The following is a 12,585-nucleotide window of genomic DNA, read 5'->3' on the forward strand; positions in this document are numbered from 1 at the left end:
TAGCCGACGCGTGATTCCACTGGGTATCACATGTGTTCTTGATTCGAACCCATTGCCATGTTGTTAGTATTTGTCTTAGAGTGTTCATTTAGAGCAAGCCCCTCTTTTCTACAAAGCTCAATAAAGAGCTGGTCAACTCAATATAGTTTGGAAATATACCATGCAGTCTACCAAGGGATGGTGAAATCAGGGGACCTGTGTTCCTATACCACAAAGGATACTTATTATTTGTGTTACCTACAGCAAATAATTTACCTCTTTGGGGCTCAGCTTCATCAAGAAGAACATTAGTGAATTGGACTCGGATTCTTTGGTCCTGTCTACCATCTATGATCCTAAGTTTCTAAGTTCCTATGGTCTTTGCCATGGAAGCTAGTACCATCACTCCAATAAAAAGATGAGAACAGATAGCTTAAAACTCTGTGTACAAATAGACGATTGCAAAATAACATTATGATGGTCTTACAGACACTTCATTACCAGAAGTCATCATGCCTCTCCCTTGAAGGGTAACATAGTGAAGTGGGGAATGAATAGAGGTGGACATAAAGTGGGCCATGAAACCAGAAAATCCTGAGTTTGAGTACTAAATCTGATACATTCTAGGTGTGCAAGCATGGACAAGTCACTTACTCTTGGAATGGTAACTCCCAGAGTCTATGAGATACTATACTGATAACATCCTCTTTCATTTTTTTATAGTGATACAAGTGAAATGCATCCCCAAATAATGAACTATGCCTATTGTGTTTATATATATGTATATGTATATATATATATATATATATATATATATCATGCATACGTTTTAAAGCCAACTTTTAGAAAAATGTCACATGATTCAAATCAAAAAGATCATATTCAGCACCTACTGTGTACCCTAGGCTTGGCCTCATCACAGAAAGTTATTGAATAAGTAATTACTGCAAATAAATGAATGATTTGTCACTTTTGTAACTGTGAGAAGCCCCTCCAATAACAAAGGTAATAACCTTTTGGTGTATAATTTGATACATTCTAAGGAGTTACCTAAGCTACAGAGAAATTATATGACAAATTCAGGGTCACACAGTTAAATGTCAGAGCCTGGATTTGAAACCTGTCTTTCAGACTCCCAGGAGAAAATTCTATTCTCTGAGTCAGGTTACCTCCTAAAAGGCAACTTTTTTATATGATGCTTCTTGATATTCTCTTTTCCTTAGGGTTCTGTGGCCCTACTCTCTTATTTCTCCTCTTGACTGGCCAGTCCTCAGTTTTCTTTGCTGGATTTTCTTCTAGAATGTGTCCATTTAACATAGATTTTCCCTAGGACTCGGTCCCAGGTCCTGTTCTTTCTAGTCTATTTCATTTGGGGATCTCATCAATTCCCATGGAAGTAATAATCATTTCCAGGCGTATGATTCTCACGTCTATTTATCTTAACCTAACCTCTACTGATGTCTAGATTTGTATCCGTAAGTACTTGGGGAAAGACCAGAAAACACTGACTTTCTTGAAAGAAATCAAGATAAATCTGCTACCGCAGTGACCTGTCTCCCTTGAGTGCTAAAAGCAGACACATTCTTCATTTTTTGGTTTTGCCCTCAGCCAACTGGTCATTTGGTAGTAGATGTCCCATCAATATGTTAAATTCAACATGCCTGAAAGTAAACTCATAAACTATGCTCCCTAAATCCTCCCTTCTTCTGAACTTACCAATTATTGTCCAGGGTATTGCCATCATCCTAGTCAACTAGGCTCACAATTTAGGTGCCATCTTTTAACTCTTCACTCTCTTAGGCTACCCCCAGATCTGATTTGTTGCCAAGTCAACATCAAACATCAATTTGCCTTTGTATATCTCAATTATATACCCTCTTCCCTCTTCCATCATGGCCAATACCCTGGTCCAGTTTGTTGTCATGTCATTACTGGCCTATTATAATAATGTGCTAGTTGGTTTCTATGTTTCAAGGCTTTCTAGCACTCCAATCCATCTCCACTAAGCTGTCAAATTGATCATCCTAGAGTGCAAGTAAGTCTGACCACACTACCCTCCTAATCAATAAACTCTAGTGACTCCTGTGACCTCTGGGATTAGTATAGGATCCTTTGTGTGAATTTTAAAGCCTTTTAAATGCCAATCCCCTTCTACATTTCCAGTTTTCTTATACCTTACTTTCCTACCATATACTATGTGATCTAGTGACACTGGGTTTCTTAATGTTCCTCTCCTCCAGGCTGGGCATTTTCACTGACTATTCCCCCTGCCTGGAGTACTCTACCTCATCATTTAATCTCTTGGTTTCCCATGTTTCCCTCAAGAATAAACTGTAATTACACTTTCTCCTAGAAGCCTTTCCTCATCTCTTTTAATACCAGTGCCTTCCCTTTGTAGATGATCTCCAATTTATACTGCATATTTCTTCTTTGTTGTTGTTCAGTAGTTTTAGTCAGATCTGATTCTTTGTGACCCATTTGATATTTTCTTGGCAAAGATACTAAAGAAGCTTTCCTCCCCCCTCCCCCCCCCAGCTTATTTTGCTGATGAGGGACTGAGGCAAACATGGTTAAGTGACATGCTCAGGGTGATATAGCTAATAAGTGTCTGATAGTGGATTTGAACTCAGGAAGATGAGTCTTCCTGACTGCAGGTCTGGCACTCTACTTTACCACTAAGCTGCTGAGAGGATTTATTTCTAATATATTGAATTATTTATATTTCTAACTTCCAAAAGTTTTGAATTAAGGCTCAGATCCATCCCTTGGACCTGCCTACTCAAAGGAATGCCTCATCCTGGAATATCTTCCATTGTAGAGTGATAAAAAGTAAAATTATGTTGTTTTTTTTTTGCCTGGAAAATAGGAATTAGTTTAGACCAGGTGTGTCTGCACGCAGTAGAACAGAGTCCTTGAATCTCACATTGAGAAATATTGGACAGTCGCTTGGAAGCAGGCAGAACTCTCTTTGTCCTAGACCCTGGGAGCATAGGGACAGGAATGTGGTTGTCCACCATCAATCAAGGAAGGAGGTGGGGATGGAAAGAATAATGAATAATTTTGCCATTGTCTATTCACTAATCAAAGATGTCTTGAGATATTTGGGGGGAGAAATGAAGAAAGGGCTTCCAAAATTGTATATAAGTTCTACATGGTAAAATTTGGGGGTCTTTGATCACCAAGAGAGATCATTGTTAAATTATTTTATTGGTTATTGCTAGTCTTATTAATATATTGATTTTCTTACCTGGAAGTCAGCCTTTCAGGATTTTTAATCATCTCACTGCCTATACCTTGTTTGTACATAATTGTTTTCATGTTGTCTCCCCCCAGAGGACTCTGAGTTTCCTGAAAGCAGGGACTCTCTTTTGCCTTTCATTGTATCCCCTGCACTTAGCACCATGTTTGGACCAATATATATAATATACATATATGTATATGTATATATATATACACCTCCTTGTCTTCCTTGTCTTCTTTCCTTCTTCTCTCTCTCCCTTCCTTCTTTCCTCCCTTCTTTCTCTTTTTGCTCTCCCTCCTTTCCCTCTTCCTTTCATTTTTTCCCTTCCTTTTTAGAATCATAACAGATCTTTCACTTTTTTCCTGTTAAAGTCTCTAGCTTAGAAAAGAAAAATAGATCACCCATTTTCTTGAAAACAAAACAAAACAAAACAAAACATTCTGCTGTCACTGTAGCCTGTCTCTCTCAGATGCTAAAGCAGACATTTTTCCCTTTTAGGTTTTTTTTTTCCTTTTCTTTCAGCCAATTGGCCAATTGGTACTTTGAGATGATATTCACTGAACATCTCTATACTCCAATGACTAAAAATAGATTGAACAAATGTCAATTTTGTCAATAACTCCAGGAGTGTTCCTAGATGTAAAGGCAATTCTTTAAAACAGACTTCCTTCTCAGAAACTTCACTTTTAATGAACTTAGTGAAAACCTTCAATTGTCTCGGACAGTCCTCGTAACATGATCTGGCTTTAATGAGTAAGGAAGGCAGCTCTTCCGCTTTGAAATGAACTGTATTGGAACTCTGGGGTAAATGGTTTCTTTTCCAGCTCTAATATCTGGTCTGATCTTTTAACTGACAAAGATATGTGTGCCCTTTTATATTTAGATGAGTCCATATTTTAAGCCCAGTCCACTGTAGACACACTATTGGTGCTCTTCTATTCCTTTGTTCTGTTCTTTTATATACTATTGAATTTTAGTGATGCATTGTCAAAGATATATGTGAGATACCTGACAATGTAATCCAAGTAAAACCTAGAAATCCAGGATCCTGAACAGCAAGGAACATTAAGACCAAAACAAGGAACAGGGCTGTATATGAACCACAATACTAACAATAAGTCACCATAATAACAATAACATGGGAGGCTCCAGAAGACTGTAGTTTATTTTGTCCAATGCTTCATGGTGGGACTCTGGCAAGACTAGATAGAGTTGGGAACAAAGATGCAAAATGATTTCTATTTTTTGAATGGTAAATATATATGTGTGTGTATATATATATATTTAAGTGGCTAAATGCTGAAATAGCAGAATATCCCAGGCTTTTAGGGAGCTGGTCTTGGGAGTCAGAAATCATGCAAATCTCCTGGAACACTAGAGTGCTAGATGACTCAAACTCTCTGGGTCTTGGGGGGGGTCCCCCTTGGACTTATCCATTCATTTCTATAGGTGTTAAGATTTGCACTGATGGAGGGCACACCCTGCTGGAAAAATATCTCAGCCCCTTCAGGGTCTTTAGGTAAGTGACTTACTACCAAGATTTCGGTGAGGGTTGGGGTAGGGGTGGAGGGAGGGAGACTAGAGATCATTAAGACAGATACGGGTGCATGCTTGAAGAAATCAAACAAATATCTGGCCAGCTAAAAACAGAGTTGGTCCAATCAGAAGATAAAAATTACTGCGGAGACAATTCCGCTTCAAACCACAGTTGCTCTGTAATTCATTTGCCTTTAGGAGTTGATCACAACCTTGACCAGTTTGAAACCACTGGCCCGCTTCCTCCACAGTCATTTATTCCTGAGGGCTCATAGGTGACCCTTTCCTCACTCAGCCCCAGACAGAAAAAGAACAAGGCCCTGCTAGTAATAATCGACCCTTCCTCTCTCTGTCCTCTGTCTTGGCCCCAAACACACACACACCACACACATCAACACATCACATCACATCACATCACATCTCTCTCTCTCTCTCTCTCTCTCTCTCTCTCTCTCTCTCTCTCTCTCTCTCTCTCTCTCTCTCTCTCTCTCTCTCTCTCTCTCTCTCTCTCTCTCTCTCTCTCTCCTCTAAACTTTTTTCACTTTCTCATGGAGAAAAATCAAAGCAGGTGGACAGTCCCTTGGGAGGCGATTGTCTTGCATCAATGGCAGCCTTGCTTGGCCTGGCATATAAAATGCTTTAGAGGCCATTAATTGTGAAGCTCCCTGTGCTGCTCTCTCGGGAGCAGGAGCACTTAGGCTGCTGGGCCTCTGCGACCTCGTCGGGCCAGGAGGTGGCGGCGAAGTCACCTTGGGAGAAGAGAGGAGGAGACAGAGGAAGAAAGGCATTGCTCGGGTTTGCCAAGGGAGGGGAGAGAGCTGGAGGGAGGAAACAGAGGGCGTGACCCCCGCCTAGGAAGGGCGCCCAGCTCCTAGCCTTCAGTCCCAGCTCTCTCGCCTGCGATCTGTTGGGATGGGAAAGAGGATTCGACAAGAGAGACAGGTTCCAGGTCACTGCCCCCACCATCGGCCCTGGGCTGATGGTTTGGCAATATCTCAGAAGGCTCATTCCCTTTCCCTTCCCAGGGTGACTCTGCTTAGAGCCTATCGTCAGCCTTCGCCTTCCGCACCTCCTGGGCTCTGGGTATCCCTTCGGTTCTGTGCCCAGATGGTGCACCCTAGGGCGGCCGAGATCAGTCGATCCCAGAGCAGGCCTCTCTGGCCGGGAGGGTACTCTGGCCCTGGGCTCGGCTGTTTGCAAGCTAGTCATCCACCAAGCGCCCTTGGCCCGCCAACAAAGAAGGAGCTTGATGCCCACCTTCTAGCCCCGCCCCGCCCCGCCCCACCAGGACCCCCAGCTCCCCCTTTTCCCCTGACTTGCTCAACCTGTCCCCCCTAGCCCTAACTCTGGAGAAGGAGGTGCTAGAGCTGTAGGGTACCGGGGCCTCATAGGGCCCGCCTGGGTCACGGGGCGGCGGTGGCGACAGCGTCTGCTGGGACTACCCATTGTGCCGCCGCGGCTGCCGCCGAGCTTCTTCAGCACTGGTCCTGGCGCGCCCCTTTCTCCCCAGTCTCCAGTTGGCTCGCTCACTCGCTGGTCCGTTTTAGCCGCCCGATTGGCTCTCTCGCTGGCCCTTGGCCCTCAGGATGGACCCCTGGTCCCCTTGGTCTCTCACTCACTGGATCCTGATTCCCCAAGTTAGCTCTCTAACTAGCCTTCTGGTCCCCCGGCTCTCTCGCTTGCTCGCTGGTCCCTAACCCCTACCCCCCCACCCCCACCCCCAGGCTCACTCGCTTTCTGGCTGGCCCCATGAGCCTCCAGCTCGCTCACTCCCAGCCTGGCTGAGAGTCAGGCACGTACCTTCTGCTGCCTCCGGGCCATGTCGGTGGGCTGCTTGGCGTTAAAGGGGTAGGCGATGCAGCGCATCACGAAGACATAGAGCTGCAGCTTCCTCTTCCGCTCCTCCTCCTCCTTCTGCAGCCGCTCCAGTTCTTCCTTCTCCTTCTCGCTCACCACTGACGGGCTGGGGCTGGAGGGCCGGCCGCCGCCGCCGCCGCCCGCGCCGCTGCCCGCGCCGCCACTTCGGCTGCCCGGCTGCAGCCCCCCGGCCCCGGCGCCGGCAGCCGCGCTGCCTCCAGCGCCACCGCCAGCCCCAGCACCCGCCCCGCCGCCGAGTCCGGCCCCGCCGCCCGCGCCGTCGCTGGTCCTGCTGGGCGACAGGCGCGCCCCGGAGGAGCCGGAGGCCAGCACCTCTTTGCTGCTCTCTTCCTCGACGATCTCATCAGATTCCTCTTCGCTGGACGAGGGGTCCAGCATAGTGGCAGCTGGAGACGAGGGTCCCTAGAACCCCCGGAGGAGCCAAAAGTGGGTAGGGTGGGGCGAGGGAGGCAGCCGGGGTTCGGCTGTCCCGGGCGGGCTTGCCTAGGAGAATCGCTGGAGAGCAGCGAGCAGCCTAATCAACTAGCAGCTGCCGCTGCTGCTCCTTCCTCCACCAGGCGATCCTCGGCTCTGCCCTGCTAGGGCTGCAAGCTCAGACCCAGCAGCACGCACTGGAGGAGGACAAGGAGGAGGAGGAGGAGGAAGAAGAGGAGGAGAAGGAGGGGGAGCAAAGCTTAGAGTCCATATAATGAATATTGGCAATGGCAATCAAGAGGGAGCCCTGACCCAGCAGCTGGATGTCAGCCGCAGCCGCCGGAGAGGATGCCGAATGTAGCAGGCAGGCGATGCAGCTAAGTGCAGGAGAAACAGCTTAGGGATTGGGGAGGGAACGGCGCTTACGTGTCTATTGGCTTAACTCTCCAGTGCCCGCAGAGGAGGGGACCGCTGCCAAGGGCTGGGCGGAGGGTGTAAGGGAAGACTCCAGGGCTTCGTTCATCTGCTGCCTCTCCCATTACCCCCACCTCAGCCTTCACTTTTAGTCCCTTATTCCTTAGCCTCCAGGTACAATTTCTCTCCTAAGGTCCGCATTCTACCTTCCTTCCAAACATAGGCAAAGTTCTAAAGGTGAGAGAAAGGCAGGTGGAGAGAAAATTGGAAGGGGTGTGGACCTTGCTCTGGGAGCACTGTGAATAGGAGAGGGGACCAACTTGAAGAGATCCCAATCTCCAAGGTTGTGTGTGTTTGGAGGCGATGGGGAAAAGGGTAGAAGAATGGGGGCGGGGGTCATCAATATAGCCAGTCTTCAGGTGGTAGTTGGGAACCAGCCCTTCACCCCAAGGAGCCTTATCTCGAAAAGGCTTTGGAGGGCCTTCGGAGAACAAGAGGTATGGGATCCTTGTAGAAGGTTAGGAAAGTGATTTTGTCCCAAATTCGACAGGAAATCGAGAAAGCCTTGATTCCCTTCTACTCTCACCGCGACAATCTCAATCCTTAAAAGCCCCCTCCCCCAAGTGAAGTCACCCTCTGAGGCGGTATCTCATGTAAAACACTATCTGAAATAAAGGCAGGGACCAATTTAAGAGTACTGAGGTTAGCAGCTATTTTCTCTTTTCAACAAGCACAATTCGAGTTGTGTTTTTAATTTTTGACATTTTAATTTTGACATTTTGACTAGTCATTTTTACAAAGCCTTGGCTTGCTGTGGGGTCTATCTGTATGGTGGTAGTGATCAAATTGCCCATGAAATCTGTTCCTGCTGCACGCAAAAACACTCTCCAGGACACCCAGAACCTCCAACGGGCTCAAACTCTCATTGATTTACTCGGTTCTCTCCCTTTCAAGCCCTTCCTCTCCTTGCCCTAATCTATTAAGGCAAAGAGCAGATGGTGTCTTCTTTCCCTTCCTTCCTGCTTGGTTGGTTTAGGCCAATAAACGCTGAAGTCAGACGGAGTTGACCAGAGTGCTGAATCTGGTCACAGTAAACAGCGTCTGGATTGGAATCCCACCGAATCTTTCTCTACCTTTCCATCTTCAAATCTCCTAAGACTTAGAGTTGTCTGCTCTATTCAAAATCCTGTCCTTCAATGCAATCGGGCCAGCAATTTTTAAGAGCCTACTATGTGCTAGGTACTAGGTTATGCCCTGCTATTTCCTTTCCTCATTTTCTCTCAGTCTCATGAATTTTCTATTCGTGTATGTGTTTTTACTCCCTAAAGTATAGACATTCAGGGAGAAATTGTACTGCTAATTAGAATTTTCAATCATGTTATCTTTAGGTAATGTCAATTTTGCAGTTGGAAGAAAGGGTTTTTGGAGGGTTTTATTCTACTCAAATGGATTTAATAAGTAATGCAGACTTTGAAGGAAATTGCTTTAGGTCCCAAAATAAACCCAGCCCAGGACACTGTTCATCAATTCCAATACTTGGTTACTGAATTAAATAACATATTGTTAATTTATACCTGACTGAATCAAATTGCCATGCTGCAGAATTTATTAATAAAACCTTTGTAAGGAAACAACGTTTCACAGATTTTTTTTAAACATGTACCTTTCATGTTAGAATCAATACTAAGTGCTGGTTCCAAGGCAGAAAAGTGGTAGGGGCTATGCAATTGGGATTAAGTGACTTGCCCAGGGTCACACAGTTAGGAAGTCTGTTGCAAGATTTGAACCCAGGACCTCCTGCCTCAAGGCCTGATTCTCTCTACATTAGCTATCACTTTTTCACTTTTAAATAGTCATTGAGGCAACTGTGGTGGTGTGGTGACTATAGTGTTGGATTTGGGGTCAGAAAGATCTTGAGGTAAAATATTAGTTCTGATATTAGCTCTATGATCACAAACAAATCATTTAACTGATTAAAAAGCATTTATTAATGCCAAGAAAGCATTGGGGATTCACATACACAAGTGAGGCCCTGTATTCAAGAGGCTTACATTCTACTATAAGATACAAGCCCAACTCTAGATAAGGATATATAGGAGACATACAAATTAAAAACATGGTGATATTATGGCAGTAAGAATTAGCTCAATCAGGAAAGACTAGAGGTAACTAAGCCTTGAAGGGATGAACTTTGGGTTGCAAGAAGCAGAAATAAGTGAGAGCACTGCAGGAATAGGCCCAAGGTCATAGAAACTGTGAAAGAATATGTGGGAGAAGATGGAATGCTGAGTATGCTGAGCAGCAAGTAGGCCAATTTTTCAGCAGCATCAGGTGCATGAGAGAGAATAATATGCAATTAACCAGGAAAATAGAGTGAATCTAGATTGTGAAGGGCTTTAAATTCCCAACAAAGAGTTTGTCTTTTATCCTTTTGGTAGTAAGGGACACATAGACAGGCTTCATTAGTAGGAGAGTGAGAAGATCAGTTTCTTGATCTGTAAAATAAGTACAGTAACTCTTGTAGGATCTATCATGTAGTCTGGGGGATGTTCAAATGAAAATGTGTGAAAAGGACTTTGCAAACTTTAAAGCACTCTCTAACTGCCAGATATTATTATTCACTATGTGCTGAGTGCTATTCTAAGCACTCTGGAAGCTAACATTTTTCTAAAAACAAGAAATTTCTTTGGAGAGTTTATACTCAGGGGATGGGATAGAATATATAGCATAAGACATGTTGGAAAATTAAAATATTTATTTAAAAATTAGCATTACCAAAATTGCAAATGATATATACAGGCATTAAAGGAAGATGGAAGGACTAGAGTATAGTATGTTTCCCAAAAATGTGAATTTAAAGAAATGGAACAAGGTATATTGCCATTGAAAGAGAAGAATTATGTATAGAAAAGCAAAAGGAAAATTGCTAGCATCCAAGATGACAACATGAGTTTAGAAGATTGGGGCAGGGAAGAGAAAGAAGAAATGGAAACAGAAAACATATTTTCTTGAGTGGTAAATCCATATTGGTAAAGAACAACAAATTAGACTGGTCAGAGAATAAGAGAAGTGAATTAATGGGCAGCTAAAGGAACTTGATTAATATGACGTGTCTCCATTGATATAAAGTCTATGATCATATAAGGTGAATGCAGACTGACCAGGACCTCATGTACATATATATTTGAGAAATTTTAACCATATATGCATATATACATACATGTATATTTACATGAATATATATTTATATTTTATATATTCATAATATGCATGAATGCATATACAAATATACATATATATATGCACATACATACACACATTGAGTTGGAGGGATCAAAGACCTAACACTTTGATTTCCTATCCTTCAATGGTTTATGACACAACTGTCCCTGGCCACTATTCCCAGGGTCTGGCCATTTTGCCTCCTTTTTCCTTCTTCTTGCCTTTGACTTTTGGGGTTAGAGTGGGTGAGACATAATTACCCGAGATACAGATCAAATTCTCTGAGATCTACTGTACCACATGGCGTGACTGTCCACAATGCCATACCAAGACTGTCCCCTGCTCCCAACTCATGTACTGATGCAATGCAATAAACAGTAAACCCTTACTAGGTGTCTGAAACTTATATGCTGGAGATATAAATAAGAAAAAGATAATTCCTGCCATGGAAGAGCTTACAGTCTAATGGAGAAGCTTACAATCTATTGGCTCATATCAATTTGAGTGTTCTGCTGTTGTACTGGCACATATATGGCATACCTCTGATGACATATCCTCACATAAAGAATCAAGTGAGCTTACTCGTGGGAAAATGTGATGATGTAGAATAGTAATACCTTGCAGAGACCTTGATGCATTCATCCTTAGAGATATGTGGAACATGCATAGCCATTCTATAGCCGGTTCTGGTCTCTTGATCATGTAATTGGAAAAGAGGGACACTCTAAATGGTCTTATTTGACCTTGGCCATTCTTTGACTCATTTGATTTGGCTACTCAACCTTGGTGGATCCTGTTGATTTCCTTCAATCCTGGCCTCTATGAGAGACAATGATACTATAAAGGGAAAAACCTTCCTTGGGACTTCTCCTCTCTAAGGTCATGTTGTGGATGAGAGTTACAGACTGCATTTCAAGAACTTTGTTTGCAGGAAAATCTCATGCAGGAAGAGAATAGAATTCTGCTGTCAACGGGGGATTGGCTAGAACCTCTATCCAAGAAAAAGGAGACCAGCAGTTAAAGAGGGGTTCTTCTCTCTCTGAACTTGAAGAGAGAGGAGCATCTTGCTGAGCTCAACCTGTTGTGATCCCTCATATATCTGAGGAAATCAGATTAGCAATTCTTCCGCAGTAGTGGATAGAGACTTTTTTCCCTTTGGGGAAGATAAGAGAATATCCACCCAAGAAGATTTTTAATTGATCTCTTCAATAACTGCACATCTCTCTATATCAGGAAAACACAATAGACCAATTCCACAATCTCAATAGGGACTCAGGTCCCCAGATCTGAGCCCTCAACCCCTGAGGGGAATTTAGGTTAAAATAGAAAATAGTGATTTCCCAATTTTCCCTCTTCCCTAAACCTACCATTCCTAAACACCACCAAAATAAATAGATTTTATTAATCCAGAAGAAACTGAACCTCTTAAGGGGATTAGGATAATATCTATCAAGGGGAAAAGCCAGAAACTAGAAACTGAAGGGGATTCCTTCTTATCTTTCAGCTCTGAACTTTGATCAAATCTCTCCCCTTCCCTAGTGTAACTCTACCTAAGGGAGGAAGTAGTGCTCCATTTTATCTGTCCCCTCTCTATCTTAGACCTTTCAAGCTTTGGTTCCTAATCCCCTGCTAGTATAATGTGACTCAATAAATATAGGCCTACATTCTTTGCCTGGCTGAGTTTTTATTGTCACTTTTTAGGTAAAGGAAGAAAAGCATGTTAGCATTCGGACTTTGTGTTCAGTTCAAGACTGAGACTCAACTGGCAGTCACACTGTGTGAAGAGAGGAACTTAATGGGATCAACATTAAAGAGGAGAATGTGCCTACTCTTCCTCAGAGACTGGGATAAGGGACTGTGTGTGCCGCTATACTTTTGTTAATGCCATATTTTCAAAGTAA

The 12,585-nt window shown here is 43.7% G+C and overlaps 1 protein-coding gene across 3 annotated transcripts in view; it reads right to left on the bottom strand.

Annotated features, from left to right (window-relative positions):
• The window catches only part of CADPS (calcium dependent secretion activator), a 441,690-nt gene extending 433,667 nt beyond the window's left edge, over window positions 1-8,023 (bottom strand). For all 3 annotated transcript variants that reach the window (XM_056804349.1, XM_056804348.1, XM_056804347.1), the window contains exon 1: window positions 6,557-8,023. In XM_056804349.1, coding sequence (XP_056660327.1) covers window positions 6,557-7,012 — 456 coding nt within the window. In that variant the 5' untranslated portion in view covers window positions 7,013-8,023. The remainder of the gene's footprint in view (window positions 1-6,556) is intronic.
• Window positions 8,024-12,585: the final 4,562 nt, after the last annotated feature.

Source organism: Monodelphis domestica, chromosome 7, assembly GCF_027887165.1.
Source record: "Monodelphis domestica isolate mMonDom1 chromosome 7, mMonDom1.pri, whole genome shotgun sequence".
NCBI lineage: Eukaryota > Metazoa > Chordata > Mammalia > Didelphimorphia > Didelphidae > Monodelphis > Monodelphis domestica.